General features: G+C 38.4%; 2 protein-coding genes across 2 annotated transcripts; both read right to left on the reverse strand.

Moving 5' to 3' along the window:
* Nucleotides 1-7,209: 7,209 nt before the first annotated feature.
* Nucleotides 7,210-9,944, reverse strand: LOC310740528 (heat shock 70 kDa protein). The gene is made up of 2 exons (XM_083567358.1): nucleotides 9,746-9,944; nucleotides 7,210-9,393 (listed from the first exon to the last, which is right to left on the reverse strand). Exon 2 carries the CDS (start codon nucleotides 9,370-9,372, stop codon nucleotides 7,441-7,443), a length of 1,932 nt encoding a protein of 643 aa, XP_083423484.1. The 5' UTR covers nucleotides 9,373-9,393; nucleotides 9,746-9,944; the 3' UTR covers nucleotides 7,210-7,440.
* A 4,053-nt stretch (nucleotides 9,945-13,997) lies between these two features.
* hsp70.2 (heat shock cognate 70-kd protein, tandem duplicate 2) lies at nucleotides 13,998-17,047 on the reverse strand. The gene is made up of 2 exons (XM_083567357.1): nucleotides 16,705-17,047; nucleotides 13,998-16,352 (listed from the first exon to the last, which is right to left on the reverse strand). Exon 2 carries the CDS (start codon nucleotides 16,329-16,331, stop codon nucleotides 14,400-14,402), a length of 1,932 nt encoding a protein of 643 aa, XP_083423483.1. The 5' UTR covers nucleotides 16,332-16,352; nucleotides 16,705-17,047; the 3' UTR covers nucleotides 13,998-14,399.
* Nucleotides 17,048-17,162: the final 115 nt, after the last annotated feature.

The raw sequence follows: 17,162 nt of genomic DNA on the forward strand, positions 1-17,162 counted from the left end.
TTCCTTTTAGAGATAGTGTCTTAAGTTTGTAATCTAGTAAACCAGTGTTGATTTATTCATTGATAGAAAATCAAAGCACTTTTGTACGTCGCTCTGGATAAACGTCTAAGCTAAATGCTATAAATGTAATGTAATGTTGCCTGGTACTTTTAGTACTTTTAGTATGGTTTACACTCTAAGTTTTTTGTTTAGTATATACCTTATCATGTATTATACATACTACGTGTTGTGTTGTTTCTTTCTGTGCGTCTTCCATTTTCTGCCTTTCACCTTCAGCCTCACAGGTCATCATCCTCAGATAATAAATCACTCCCAGTCTTGGTGCAGCTGTATGAATGGCAGTGCGTATTCAGAACAGGTACTTCAGCCTGGGTCCCGTGTCAGTATTTTTTGAGCAGCAGTCGTGTCTGTCCAGTATAAATAGAACTTATGTGATGCGGGCAGACAGCAGCTCAGCCCAATTGTCTTTTTTTTTTTGTGTGTTTACATTTCAGGGGTGGAAAATGTGTTCAGAGCCTCATGCAATACAACATTCATGAAATTCATACATCAGTGTGAAATAGTTTTTTTGACTGCGGAACATTTGAAGAACCTTTCTGTCTAAATAATCTATTGTAGTATTAGAACAGTACCTGCTTTCACCTGCTAGCACACTTGCAACTTACATAATTTGTAAAAATAAAGTGATCATTAAATGCATAATCTTTAAAAAAAAAAAAAAAAAAAAAAAAAAAAAAAAGGAAGAATTTTTAATTATTTATTTATTTAGGGCACAATATTTAGCTTTTCTTTTTGGTAAAAAAAAAAAACAAGAAAGATTGTTTTCTTGTTCTTTATTGTTACTTCTTTATAAACTTTAACATGTGAACCCTGTAAACAAAATTGCCATAAATATAAAGCGTTTGATTGCCTCACATAATTGGTCAGAAAATGATCAAGAAAAGAGCATATGCACTCCAAACACCTTCTTGCACCACTTTTTGCTCATCGTCTTGAGACTCAGTGAAGTCTTTGGGAGAAAAGCTAGAAACGGCTAATTTAATTTGTGTAGTCTTTTTGTACAAAAAAGAAAAAACATTAAAAGTATTAAATTTTTCGTGTAGAATTCAACATAAAATCATTTCTGGGTTCACAAAAAAAAATTCAGCCAACCAGTAAATATCTGTAGTCTTTAGCATTGAATGGAACATTGACTCTTTGTAAAGTTTACTCACAGGGCCACAAGAGTGTACACTTTTTTAAACCCTGAGACCACAGACTTCGAGACCCAAAGTGTTCTTGATCTTACACTAGAACTTGACAGAGGCTTTTCATGAAGGTCAAGTCATGAGCGACTTAAGCCAGTTGATGAGTCAAGAGTTTTTCCCCTGCTGACATTCCAATTTTTTATTTCATGTCAATCTCAGTAATATTGCTTTGGTAATTTTTGAAGAATGATTGGTTTAAAGAATTTACCAGGAGCAAATTTCTAAATGTATACTTAAACAGTATTCAGTAATGTGTATATAAGTATATAATATAGCCTTGACTGAAAATATATTGTTATTACGTTATTATAGTAAGTAAATAAACCACATTTTGTAATCTGAAGTTATAAAATGCAGCAACAGAATATTGAAAAAATAAGTGTATGTTTTGTTCCTAAGTCCCTGTTGTAATTTAGCTATATTGACTTTGTAGGGATTTTCCAGGTACCTCCAATCAATGTATGTATGTAGAAATGGCAACTCTGAGTGTGTGAGTATATGTGAGGGTGGGTGCACCATATCCTGAGCTGCCATGGGCTGAAGTCCTATGCAGGATTTATTCCCATCTCAACCTAATGTCAAGTGTTCCTGTGTTATATTATAGATTCAATTCGCTCCTGATCATTATAGATTAGTTACTGAAAATAAATGATAGAATAAATAAGTTTTGTCATTTTTGCTGTCGTGAAATTGTACATAAGTCATAGTGTTGGATTCTAAGAGCTGGCTCAGTAAAATATTATTTGTATGACTGGTTAAAGAAATTTCTAAGAGTTAAAACCCAAGTGTTTCCAAGAGTTTATAAAAAAAAGGAAAAATTTAAATGATTGATGTTCATATGGGTCCTATAAGATGTGAGAAAGTAATAAAAAATCCAAACACAGCTCTAAAGTGCGAAGTGGCCAATCTAGTCTAAAACAAGCACAAGAGAACATAATTTTATTTATTTATTGACATTGAATTTTAGCTTACTGAGAAATATATCTGTCTGTGGGAAAAAAAAAATACCCTTTTCAATGATGTTAAACAATGTGCGGAGTGTGTTGATTGAATAACTTCAAACTGTAACGGCACTGGACATAACAAACTTTATTACGTGTGCGTTGGCATGGGAGACAAAAACTATGATCCGGGAGTCACTGGACATTACGTTACTACACCATTAAGAGTATGGACATTTCATAATTCCACTGCTGCTGAAAGACAGAGGAGGATCAGATGGCACTGTGGAACGCAGAAGGCTTTATACGCGTGTGTGAGTGAACTGATCAGGTGTTTGAGGAGGGAGGGAATGGACTGTTAGGAATAGACTGTAAGAGAGCATTTCTGATGGGGCAGTTGCTAACACTAGTTAATTATAGTGAGGGATGTCCTTGGGTATTCTTAAAAGAGGAGAGGGTGGAGGGTATCCCAAAGAAAGCACCATCCATAACTCTCTCTCTTTCTTTCTTTCTCTCTCTCTCTCTCTCTCTCTCTCTCTCTCTCTCTCTCTCTCTCTCTCTCTCTCTCTCTTCACACTCTCTCTCTCTCTCTCATTGTGGGTTATTTTTAGACAGGGTTGGTTTTCGACCCCTTGCTTTGAGTATCAAGCCTTACAAGGCCCCATGTCTTTGTTGCCTGGCTACTCTGTGTTTTAACTGAATCAGAGAGAGTTCATTAATCAACCTCGCTCAATGGACTAATTATTTTCTCATCACCGCCCCAGGAGCATTATCGCCACTACAGGTCATTAAGAAACCCTTTTTTTTCCCCCTTCTTCACACTGCACTATTCCAACTGTCCGTTTCTAGACAGTTTTTTTCTAATGCGACAGTTTGTTTGGTTATTCTTTTGTTTTAATTGCTTTGAGCACATGATCGGGAGAAAGAGTATCAGGAAGAAGACAATGTGTGACAGAGGTCACAAAGAAGCTCAGTAAGAAGTAACAGCTGCAGGACTATGGCTGAAGGGTGGGGGGATTGTTTACTGCGAAGTAACAGGAAACACAAACATATCAATCACTGACAAAAAATGCAGGACATCTTATCTCTGATTTGATCAATGCTTAGGATTCAGCAGCTGTAGCAATGTGCTGTCAGGTGCAAGAGTTTGCATCGTCTATGGTTTTCACATGAAATATAGTAATAAAGCATTTCTGATTTGGATGCTTTGGAAAAAATGAGCATTTGTCTTGCAAGTAACATCGTAAATCATATTCTGATTGAAAAAAATTTTTTAATTGATATGTGAAGAAGACACAAGGACACAACATTGTCTTATTGGTATACATAAGATTTTTGCTCATGCTTTGTAATTTTTTTCCATTGATTTTGTAGTGCACAAAAGCATGTTTATTTAAAAAAAAAAAAAAGAAGAAAAGAAACAGCTAAATCATTTGAATCACAATGATCAAAACCAATGTTATTATTAATTTAGTAATTATTATTTTATTACTTTTCACAGGTATTGGCTTATTTGGCTTTCCTGAGCTCAGTAAGTAAAAAGTTTAAGAATATTACTGTACACATTTAAATAATAGGCTCAATATGTGAATAAATAGATTATGTCCAAAACGACCTTTTTTACCTTGTAATTTAACTTGATTCACAGCAAAGTGGTTTTAAATTGTGATATTAGAGTACACGCATAACTGTGACTTTATCTGACGAATATATATATTTATATAGAGTATATATATATATATATATATATATATATATATATATATATATATATATATATATATATATATATATATATATATATATATATGAGATTATGCGACATCATTTTATGTTCCTGCAAGTCCAGCAACAGTGTATTGTTTGGATGTGTCAAGATGTCGAGATCTAGGATATTGTTTACACTGATGTCCTACAAAGATATATACACCTGTGCTCCACTTTGCTTTGCGTTCTTTAGATAACAGCGGATGAGAACCACAGCCTAGATGGAACATTGTGTTTGCCTATGTGAATAGAATTATGCCTTGAATATATACATCCTAACTAATTTTCTAATAATAATTAGAGGCCAAAGCTTATGTATGCAGGCATTTTTAGATATAAAAGGACCACCTGTTCAGGAAGGATCATATGTCCGTGTCATAAAGGCGTGCACAGAGGAATACACTTTACTAGCTGTGTGAAAGTGCTAGCTGGTCTTATTGTTTTATTCCTCAAGGGTTTTGTTTTCCTTGACAGGGTTTTATTTCAGGGTTGGCATTCCATGAGGAGAAGGCCACTCATGTTAAAACAACTTTAGACATGGAGAGAAATTTCTTAAGGGGGGTTTTACGAGAGGACAAAGAGAATATACTTTACACTTCATACCTTGCATACTTGGCCAGAGCCAAGAGTTTCTTCTCGCAGCATTTGCAAGCGAGACAAACACCACAAGGTTCCCTGCTGTCCTTTGTACACCTGATTCTGGGAAGGGTCACTTATTGTAAATTAGCAATAGCAATTTTATGGTTGCTGTGTTCTTAAATAGGAATAATAATTCTTCCAGATAAGGAGGCGCAGTCAAAGTTTCAAAATGACCCTTCTCTATCTTAAAATGTAAAAAAGTTCGATATAACATTCAGGAGCAGTATGTCTTTAGTCATTTGGCATTTGAATGATACAGCTATTAATAAATGTCCCTCTTGTGCATATGCATTCTCCAAGAGGAAGCCAACTAATTAGTATCCGTGGGCTCACACAATGTTTGGCTAAAGCTGGCGAGGATGATCTCACAGCTCTCTAATTTAGAGACACATGGAGTGTGCTAGCAAGAATCACATGGCAGTAAAGAACAAGGCACTCGCACTTGTTTAGAGATCCAAGATTCTGTGTTCATTTTATGTCACAAAAAAATGCAATGCATGTACAGTTTTGTCTAAAATTACTGTCTGAGTTTTTTTTTATATTGGATGCCTATGCAAATGACAGGAATAATTAAAATGTTTACCCCAATATGTTATTCTTTGTATAATAACGGTTAGTTCTCAGGATTTGTGGTGGACACTACAAAAATCTAAGCAAAATATAAAACGAATGTCACTGTATGTAACTACATTGTGTTTAAACTATTTTGCACATAATATGTTTGGATGTTTTTCCAAAACAGTCAGTATGTTTAAAGATTTTCTTTAATCCCCAACAATTATATCACAACATGGATGTCATTACGTGTAAAAAAAACTGACGATGCCTACAGCTTTATTGACATTTTAGAAAAATCGAAAAAGATGTTGTTCCAAATACATTTTCATACAATTTAAAAACAAGAAAACCATTTACATTTCAAGTTACATATTAATATTTGAGCCCTTCATAAAGATGATTTTACCAGCTCTTGAACTTATAAGTCCATGTAAAGTTTCTGCATGTATTTGTTGTTGTTTGGAGGTATACCAACACCCACCCACCCACCCTTATAGAGCTTCCTTTTGAGGATACTCCACAGGTTCTCAATCGGGTTAAGGTCAAGAGATGATGCCACACCATTTATGTTTTCTTTTTTTAATGCCAATAGCAACCAAAAAGTCAATGATTTCAAAGTTTTTGCAGAGTGAGATGGTGTGAGCTTTGGTTAGGGGGTGGGCAAAACACAGCTTTATGCACAACTGCCAACCCCTGAAGGATCCTGCATCAAAAGGTTCTTGGGACTACAAGAGACACCAGTAGCTTCAAATATCTATTTGCTGCTCAACGGTGGGAGTTCTTCTGTGTTGTGAATCATCCACAAATTATTTGATAGTTCGATGATCTCTGTTTACTTTCTGCAATATATAAATTGTTTTCATCCTTTTTTTTAAAAAACATTCCATTATTTCATGCTTTTCATCTTCAGAAAGATCTTTCTGCCTCCTTATACTGCACGAGAACTCTAACTTGCTTCGTAATGTGGTGATCTTTCCTTCTTTAACTAAGATCACCTGGCAAGCTAACTAACAAACCTATCTGTGATATGGATACCAGTTTCTCAAAATATGATGAAAAAACAAATGCTCTCTTTAAAAATCTGAAACCTAAATGTTTATTTTTACTGAAATCCTAGTAGACTTTTACATAATATTTTGGAAACCAGTGTATGAATGGATTCGAAAAGCATTTATATTATAATCGTTAGTAAACTATCACTGTATAATAGAAGTAGGAAAACTGTGCCTTTATAGGAAAATAATTAGCTTTGAGTTGGTATCAGCAACTCTGCTTTGCAATGACGTGCTTCACACCAGGTGGTTTTCAATTTTTAAGAAATTAAATATGGACATGTTGTCGGTGTCAAATAGTTTTAGAAAGTAAACTACAACAGAATGCATTTTATTGGTAGCCTGAACGTGAACGTTTTTTTTTTATTCAGAGTAATCCTGACCTCTGCTGGTGAATACTGGAATTAATGGGTTCATTAGACTGTATGTTTAATATTCAGCATGCTAGATTTTAATTAAAAAAATTAATAGTTATCTGGTATGTGTAAACAATTATTTCATTGAACCCTCAGACTAAAACAAAAAATGACTGAATACTACAGAAAAGCATAAATAATAATTTATTTTCCGAAATATGATTGCCAATACTTACATTTATTTAACAATTTTGGGAACACTGGTATGCAGTACCAATGAGTATAAAAGAAGGATGTGCAAAATATCAAGTGGTTCACCAAATTGGCTATTAATAAAAAATATTAATGCTATAATTAATTAAAATATTAATAAAAAGTAGAAAGACTGAAAAATCTACTGATAAAAGGCTTGACTAAATAAATAAGTTTTCAACCTCGACTTGAACACTGAGACTGTGTCTAAGTCCCGAACACTGGTTGGAAGGCTGTTCCAAACCTGTGGGGCTTAATAAGAGAAAGATCTGCCCCCTGCTACAAGATCTGCCCCCTGCTGTAAATCAATATTTTCAGCATTTTTTTTTTTATTATTTTTTATCTTTCTTTGAGTGTTTATTATTAGTAATGTATGCTAAGACAACAAAATCCAACATTTTCCTGTTGAACCAAACATTTTATTCATAATAAATACACATATGAAAAAATATATACACCAGTATTTACAGCATAAATCTTTGCACAACTGTTTAAATAATTTGCCTGATACAGTATTAAACATGAATCTATTTTGGCCACATTGACAACAATTATCACCCCAGAAATATCCAGAGAATAATTATATAATATAATATTTTGATGAATCAGTAAAAGTAAAGTCCATTTTTTAATCCACTTCTTCAATAGTTGGTCCCTGGGAGTTTGTTCCTGAAGCGGATCGTGCCTGAGCTCCACAGCTTCCAGCTGGCATTCCTCCCTGGTACAGCTTAGTGATGATGGGGTTGCAGACTTTCTCCAGTTCCTTCAGCTCATGTTCAAACTCCTCCTTTTCAGCCAGCTGGTTGTTCTCCAGCCAGCTAATGGCCTGGTTGCACCTCTCAATGACTTTCTTCTTGTCCTCTTCACTGATTTTTGCTTTCATGTTTTCATCTTCTACGCTGTTTTTCATATTGAAGGCGTACGACTCCAGGGAGTTCTTGGCTGCAATCTTCTCTCTCTGGAGATCGTCCTCTGCTTTGTACTGATCTGCTTCCTGCACCATCCTCTCAATCTCCTCCTTGCTTAGCCTGCCCTTGTCATTGGTGATGGTGATCTTGTTCTCTTTGCCGGTGCTTTTGTCCACAGCAGACACGTTCAGGATGCCGTTGGCGTCGATGTCAAAAGTCACCTCAATCTGAGGAACTCCACGCGGTGCAGGTGGGATCCCCGTCAGATCGAACTTCCCGAGTAGATTGTTGTCTTTGGTCATGGCTCTCTCACCTTCAAACACCTGGATCAGGACTCCGGGCTGGTTGTCTGCGTAGGTGCTGAAGATTTGTGTCTGCTTGGTGGGGATGGTGGTGTTGCGTTTGATCAGAGTGGTCATGACTCCTCCTGCTGTCTCGATGCCCAGTGACAGTGGAGCCACATCCAGCAGCAGCAAGTCCTGGACATTTCCGGAGGTGTCGCCCATGAGGATGGCGGCCTGAACTGCAGCACCGTAAGCTACCGCCTCGTCTGGGTTGATGCTTTTGTTCAGTTCCCGTCCGTTAAAGAAGTCCTGCAGGAGTTTCTGGATTTTAGGGATTCTTGTAGATCCTCCAACCAGGACAATTTCATGGACCTGGGATTTGTCCATCTTGGCATCTCTCAGGGCTTTCTCCACCGGCTCTAGTGTTCCTCTGAACAGGTCCGAACACATCTCTTCAAAGCGTGCTCTGGTGATGGAAGTGTAAAAGTCAGTGCCCTCATACAGGGAGTCGATTTCAATGCTGGCTTGTGAGCTGGAGGAGAGGGTTCTCTTGGCTCTCTCACAGGCTGTACGCAGCCTCCTCAGGGCTCGCTTGTTCTGGCTGATGTCTTTCTTGTGCTTCCTCTTGAATTCCTCCACAAAGTGGTTGACCAGGCGGTTGTCAAAGTCCTCTCCACCCAGGTGAGTGTCTCCTGCTGTGGACTTCACTTCAAAGATGCCATCTTCAATGGTCAGGATTGAAACATCGAAAGTACCACCTCCTAGGTCAAAGATCAGGATGTTGCGCTCTCCACTCTTGCCTTTGTCCAGGCCGTAGGCGATCGCTGCAGCTGTGGGCTCGTTGATGATCCTTAGTACGTTCAGTCCAGCAATCACTCCAGCATCTTTAGTGGCCTGTCTCTGAGAGTCATTAAAGTAGGCAGGAACAGTAATGACAGCATTTGTTACCTTCTGTCCAAGATAAGCTTCTGCGATTTCCTTCATTTTCACCAGAACCATGGAGGAGATCTCTTCAGGGTAAAAGGACTTTGTCTCCCCTTTGTACTCCACTTGAAGCTTTGGCTTTCCTCCATCGCTGATCACTTGGAAAGGCCAGTGCTTCATATCAGACTGTACGATCGGATCGTCGAACTTCCTGCCGATCAGTCGCTTGGCGTCAAACACCGTGTTGTTGGGGTTCATGGCCACTTGGTTTTTCGCAGCATCTCCAATGAGCCTCTCTGTGTCTGTGAAGGCCACGTAGCTGGGTGTTGTTCTGTTTCCCTGGTCATTAGCAATGATCTCCACCTTTCCATGCTGAAACACCCCCACACAGGAGTAGGTGGTGCCCAGGTCAATTCCAATAGCAATTCCTTTAGCAGAAGTCATCGTAATTGTTTTGTACGATATCTACAAATGACAGACACAAAACAATGACAGAAGTTAATACAGGTACATTTTACATGTGTACGATCAATTTTAACCAGTGAATTATTCATTACAATTAACAACTAACAAGAATACAGAATTACACATGCATATGTCAATTATTGTTAAAGATCTTCAATTTAATTCCAGTTATTACAAATTAAATGATTTATTCTCTGATTGGACATTCTGTAAAGTTATAATATCTAAGATCTGCATTTTAAACATTTTATGATTTTTTCTCCACAGTTACTGAGAACAATTTGTCCTTGAAAGTGATTATAAATACTGCTATATAATGACAGTCGTACTGGAGATAAATGTTGGTACTTACAGTTATTATTCTTCTGAAATATATGAAGATTAAATGTTATCTCTTGTTAAATGTGTGTCTTTGCTCCTCTTCGGTGGTGCAGCTCTCACTACTCGTTGACGGCTGTTTGGTGAACACGCTTTCATTCTCTCTTTTATATTCACCAGCGGACTCGCTCTTTCTCTTCTCGCTCTTTCTACCCGCTTCTCCACAGCGCCTGCAAAACCGACCAATCAGAGGAGAGAACCAGCTGACTAAACCCCGCCCACCTCTGAGTCAGGAACATACCATTCTGCCTAGAAAAGAGGAGCAGCTTCTAGTGAGTTCTGGATCATTTCTCCACTTCCTCCACTACATGATCCACAGATCAAACTCTGAAACTTAAAGTACTGAAATGAGGCTTCCTTTAAATAAGGAAAAATAGATTGTAGAGCGTATTAAAATGTTTAGAAAGATAAAGTGACTATAGTTGCTTCTTTAAAATATAATCACTTATTAATTAAATATGAACTCTGACTGCAATAAAAAAAAAATGCAATATCATAATACAGTCATCATATATAATTGTAAATGTCTGTATATTATCCACCTTTCTGTACAATATCAGAAGTAAATGGAAAAGTAAATATTAACCTGCCCCTAACACATGTACATGAGGAACAGTGCACAGTGTGTTCGGTGATGAGGAGAAACTCAAATGTGTGTAAATGAATCATTACTCATGAAATTACAGCCTGGGGGAATTTGACAGTAGACTATAATATAGTCTAATAGTTAATAGCTAAGTTAAAAGAAAAGTCTACATATTTTTTCTCTTTTATGACACTTAGTGAAGTTCAGAAACTAAAATGCTGGAGAATATTTATTCAGTTCGTTATGTACCTTGCTCTTTGGGAATTATATCCTCCAGATTATCCAACCATTCTAATGGTCCAAAATGTGATGTGAGAGTAATTATATCTGACTGGTGTTCAGTTATATATATCGTTTCTTTGCAAAACAGAAAATTGAAGGTTGGGTGTTCAAATCACAGCACCACCAGGCTCAACTGTTTGCTTGAACAAGGCCTTGAAACTTCAACTGCACAGTTGTATAAATTAGATAATATTATGTTGCCCTGGATATGGGCATCTGTCAAATATTATAAATGTAGATACTCTTTTTAAATGGATTTATAAAGCGTTAAATCCTGGAAAATCCTGGTTAAATCCTGGTTATGAGTATGTCAATATATAATCTACGCTAGGCCATATGAGACTTCTCTAAATGGTGTGTGACTTGCAGAAACAATTATCTGTGCATTATTCTAAAAAGCAATAAGAAGTAATGTGCCTAAATTATTTTAACCACCAAACCAATTATTGCTCAGATAATGGACATTACAGACAGATTATTACTGAATTAAATTTGTACAAATGTCACACCAAAGATAACAGAGTGAAGTAATGACTTGTGCAGGAAAACTCACAGGTTATGATACAAACATAGAAAACAAGGACATTTATTAATCTTTGTTGACTGATTTCCCCTGATTGTACTGTGTAGATTATTAATTTGCCATCGTTTATAATAGTATAACACAAAAAATTAAAATAGGAGGTATTCAAACAACGTGGAGGCAAGAAAGGCCAATCCTTCTCCCAGTGCCCGGTGCTCCGTCTATCCACAGCTGAAGTGAGGAAAACTCTTTAAAGAGTCAACCCACGGAAGTCTGCTGGACCAGACAATGTTCCTGGCAGAGTGCTTAGGGAATGTGGAGAACAGCTAGCAGATGTCTTAACTGACATCTTCAACATCTGAGCAGCAATGTTGTTCCTACGTGCCTCAAGACAATGACCATCGTCCACGTGCTGAATAAATCTACAGTCTCCTGCCTCAATAACTATCGCCCCGTCGCTCTCACACTCATCGTGATGAAGTGCTTTCAGAGGCTCGTCATGAGGCACATCGAAACCCAGCTCCCACCCTCACTGGACCCCAAGCAGTTTGCGTATCATCCAAACCATTCCATGGACGATGCTATCTCCACTACACTCCATCTGGCCCTCACCTACCTGGACAATAAGGACACTTACATATGAGTGTTGTTCATAGACTTCAGTACAGTATTTAACACAAGCAGCCCTCAGCACCTGATTGAGAAGCTAAGCCTACTATTCCTGAACACCTCTCTCCTCAACTGGATCCTGGGCTTCCTGACTGGGAGACCTCAGTTAGTCCAGATCGGGAACAGCATATCCAGCACCACCACACTGAGCACTGTTGCCCCCTCTGGGCTGTGTGCTCAGCCCACTGCTGTTCACTCTTCTGACTCATGACTGTGTAGAAACGCAAAACTCGAACCACATCATCAAGTTTCGCAGATGACATGACTATGGTGGGTCTTATCAGCAAGAACGACGAGTCAGCATACAGAGAGGAGGTGAAACAGTTAACAGCCTGGTGTGGACCCAACAACCCGTCTCTGAACGTTGACAAAACCAATTAGATGGTTGTTGACTTTAGGAGAGCACAGAGCGGCCATTCTCCACTGATCATCGATGGATCCTTCGTGGAGATCGTCAAGAGCACTATATTTCTTGGTGTACATCTGGCAGAGAAACTTCACCTGGTCACTCAACACCAGCTCAAGCACCAAGAACCATCAAGAGCATCCTTAGTAGCTGCATCACTGCCTGGTTTGGGAATTTCACCATCTCAGATCGCAAAACCCTACAGAGGATAGAAGATTATCAGAGTCTCTCTCCCCTCCATCCCAGACATTTACACCACACGCTTCATCCACAAAGCCATCTGCATTGTGGACGACCACACACACCCCTCAAACACACTCTTCACCCTCCTGCCATAAGGAAAGAGGTTCCGAAGCATTTGGGCCGTCCCATCCATTCTGTGCAACAGGTTTTTTTTATCTCAAGCCATCAGGCTCCTTAACACACAGACCTGAAATGAAACTCAAACTCACACACACACACACACACACACACACACACACACACACACACACACACACACACACACACACACACTCAACTGTGTGTTACTGAACTGTACAACCTGAACTGAACACACACTCATCACTCATCTCAATCCATTCCACCACCATTTATTATTTATATTCACATTTTTTAATATTATACTGTTTACATGCTGTTTTTGCACCTCTTGACTGCTGCTACTGCTTTTTTTGCACTGCAATGTTGTTGTTTAATGTAGCACCAGGTTTCTGGAGGAACGTTGTCTCGTTTCACTGTGTACTGCCTTAGATATATATGGTGGAAAGGACAATAAAAGCTTCTTGACTTGGCATCTTGAGGGTTTATTCTGCTCTTCCTACTGTACATAATCTATTGCTTAAATTATTATATACAATGTAGTGAAATGATAATTTCTTTAAATGGGCGAAAAAATTTATTGGAAAGCAAATGAATATGTATTAGAAACATAAAGCGATTACAATTGCTCCTATCAAATGTAATCATTTTTGATGATATAAGACCACTGCACTGAAAGCCTACAATATCATAATGTAATCATCTTTTAGATTTGGTGAAATAGGTTCTATTTTGTGCATTTTCAAGTACAGGAAAAACTTTGAAACTTTGTATTGTAGATGTGATTCATGTAGAGATTATTCAGAAAATCTGGATTATGTTGTCATTTTAATTAATTTACTATTCATATAAAGTAAAATATACAAGCATATTTCTTTTATGAGAGCCATTAACATAAAATAAGTGCTGCAATGAGAATCGTGCTATTTATAATATATATATATATATATATATATATATATATATATATATATATATATATATATATATATATATATATATAATTTGCTTAAAGGCTGGAAGTTTAAGCAGGACACACATTCAACAACAGGTTCTTGTAAACCAGATTCAGCATTCTGACCTTATGTTCAATTTAATCATTAATTAAAATTCTGTGGAAAAAATTGTCAAACAACCGAATAGGGGGAAAAAACTGTAAACGGCAACCTAAAGTCACTGACTGTAGTCTAATATTGACCTCTGCTGGCCAAATTAAATATAACACTTATTACTGTGTACTTGGTAATGAATATAGCAAACTTCTACACTGGACTTTACAATCCCATTAATAATTTGTACAATGATTCACAATTCTGGCTAAGACATTTTAGTATTTTTACTGTTTCAACTAATTGTACTACATTAATGTCAGGATTTGATTAAAGAGAGGGTAAAAATATTGAAGTGCAGAGTATTGCCAATGAAAAAAAAGCATGCTATTGTATTAAAACTAAATTTAATTGTATTTTTCGTCCACAATATATTTACATTAGTCCAAATCTGTTTATGCAAATCAATATTTTCAGCATTTGTTTTTATTATTTTTTATCTCTCTTTGAGTGCAAATGTGTTTATTATCAGTAATGTATGCTAAGACAACAAAATCCAACTTTTTCTGTTGAACCAAACATTTTATTCATATTAAATACACATATGAAAAAATATATACACCAGTATTTACAGCATAAATCTTTGCACAACTGTTTAAATAATTTGCCTGATACAGTATTAAACATGAATCTATTTTGGCCACATTGACAACAATTATCACCCTAGAAATATCCAGAGAATAATTATATAATATAATATTTTGATGAATCAGTAAAAGTAAAGTCCATTTTTTAATCCACTTCTTCAATAGTTGGTCCCTGGGAGTTTGTTCCTGAAGCGGATCGTGCCTGAGCTCCACAGCTTCCAGCTGGCATTCCTCCCTGGTACAGCTTAGTGATGATGGGGTTGCAGACTTTCTCCAGTTCCTTCAGTTCATGTTCAAACTCCTCCTTTTCAGCCAGCTGGTTGTTCTCCAGCCAACTAATGGCCTGGTTGCACCTCTCAATGACTTTCTTCTTGTCCTCTTCACTGATTTTTGCTTTCATGTTTTCATCTTCTACGCTGTTTTTCATATTGAAGGCGTACGACTCCAGGGAGTTCTTGGCTGCAATCTTCTCTCTCTGGAGATCGTCCTCTGCTTTGTACTGATCTGCTTCCTGCACCATCCTCTCAATCTCCTCCTTGCTCAGCCTGCCCTTGTCATTGGTGATGGTGATCTTGTTCTCTTTGCCGGTGCTTTTGTCCACAGCAGACACGTTCAGGATGCCGTTGGCGTCGATGTCAAAAGTCACCTCAATCTGAGGAACTCCACGCGGTGCAGGTGGGATCCCCGTCAGATCGAACTTCCCGAGTAGATTGTTGTCTTTGGTCATGGCTCTCTCACCTTCAAACACCTGGATCAGGACTCCGGGCTGGTTGTCTGCGTAGGTGCTGAAGATTTGTGTCTGTTTGGTGGGGATGGTGGTGTTGCGTTTGATCAGAGTGGTCATGACTCCTCCTGCTGTCTCGATGCCCAGTGACAGTGGAGCCACATCCAGCAGCAGCAAGTCCTGGACGTTTCCGGAGGTGTCGCCCATGAGGATGGCGGCCTGAACTGCAGCACCGTAAGCTACCGCCTCGTCTGGGTTGATGCTTTTGTTCAGTTCCCGTCCGTTAAAGAAGTCCTGCAGGAGTTTCTGGATTTTAGGGATTCTTGTAGATCCTCCAACCAGGACAATTTCATGGACCTGGGATTTGTCCATCTTGGCATCTCTCAGGGCTTTCTCCACCGGCTCTAGTGTTCCTCTGAACAGGTCCGAACACATCTCTTCAAAGCGTGCTCTGGTGATGGAAGTGTAAAAGTCAGTGCCCTCATACAGGGAGTCGATTTCAATGCTGGCTTGTGAGCTGGAGGAGAGGGTTCTCTTGGCTCTCTCACAGGCTGTACGCAGCCTCCTCAGGGCTCGCTTGTTCTGGCTGATGTCTTTCTTGTGCTTCCTCTTGAATTCCTCCACAAAGTGGTTGACCAGGCGGTTGTCAAAGTCCTCTCCACCCAGGTGAGTGTCTCCTGCTGTGGACTTCACTTCAAAGATGCCATCTTCAATGGTCAGGATTGAAACATCGAAAGTACCACCTCCTAGGTCAAAGATCAGGATGTTGCGCTCTCCACTCTTGCCTTTGTCCAGGCCGTAGGCGATTGCTGCAGCTGTTGGCTCGTTGATGATCCTTAGTACGTTCAGTCCAGCAATCACTCCAGCATCTTTAGTGGCCTGTCTCTGAGAGTCATTAAAGTAGGCAGGAACAGTAATGACAGCATTTGTTACCTTCTGTCCAAGATAAGCTTCTGCGATTTCCTTCATTTTCACCAGAACCATGGAGGAGATCTCTTCAGGGTAAAAGGACTTTGTCTCCCCTTTGTACTCCACTTGAAGCTTTGGCTTTCCTCCATCGCTGATCACTTGGAAAGGCCAGTGCTTCATATCAGACTGTACGATCGGATCGTCGAACTTCCTGCCGATCAGTCGCTTGGCGTCAAACACCGTGTTGTTGGGGTTCATGGCCACTTGGTTTTTCGCAGCATCTCCAATGAGCCTCTCTGTGTCTGTGAAGGCCACGTAGCTGGGTGTTGTTCTGTTTCCCTGGTCATTAGCAATGATCTCCACCTTTCCATGCTGAAACACCCCCACACAGGAGTAGGTGGTGCCCAGGTCAATTCCAATAGCAATTCCTTTAGCAGAAGTCATCGTAATTGTTTTGTCCGATATCTACAAATGACAGACACAAAACAATGACAGAAGTTAATACAGGTACATTTTACATGTGTACGATCAATTTTAACCAGTGAATTATTCATTACAATTAACAACTAACAAGAATACAGAATTACACATGCATATGTCAATTATTGTTAAAGATCTTCAATTTAATTCCAGTTATTACAAATTAAATGATTTATTCTCTGATTGGACATTCTGTAAAGTTATAATATCTAAGATCTGCATTTTAAACATTTTATGATTTTTTCTCCACAGTTACTGAGAACAATTTGTCCTTGAAAGTGATTATAAATACTGCTATATAATGACAGTCGTACTGGAGATAAATGTTGGTACTTACAGTTATTATTCTTCTGAAATATATGAAGATTAAATGTTATCTCTTGTTAAATGTGTGTCTTTGCTCCTCTTCGGTGGTGCAGCTCTCACTACTCGTTGACGACTGTTTGGTGAACACGCTTTCATTCTCTCTTTTATATTCACCAGCGGACTCGCTCTTTCTCTTCTCGCTCTTTCTACCCGCTTCTCCACAGCGCCTGCAAAACCGACCAATCAGAGGAGAGAACCAGCTGACTAAACCCCGCCCACCTCTGAGTCAGGAACATACCATTCTGCCTAGAAAAGAGAAGCAGCTTCTAGTGAGTTCTGGATCATTTCTCCACTTCCTCCACTACATGATCCACAGATCAAACTCTGAAACTTAAAGTACTGAAATGAGGCTTCCTTTAAATAAGGAAAAATAGATTGTAGAGCGTATTAAAATGTTTAGAAAGATAAAGTGACAAGATAAACACACAA

Source organism: Silurus aristotelis (assembly GCF_946808225.1).
Source record: "Silurus aristotelis genome assembly, chromosome: 17".
NCBI lineage: Eukaryota > Metazoa > Chordata > Actinopteri > Siluriformes > Siluridae > Silurus > Silurus aristotelis.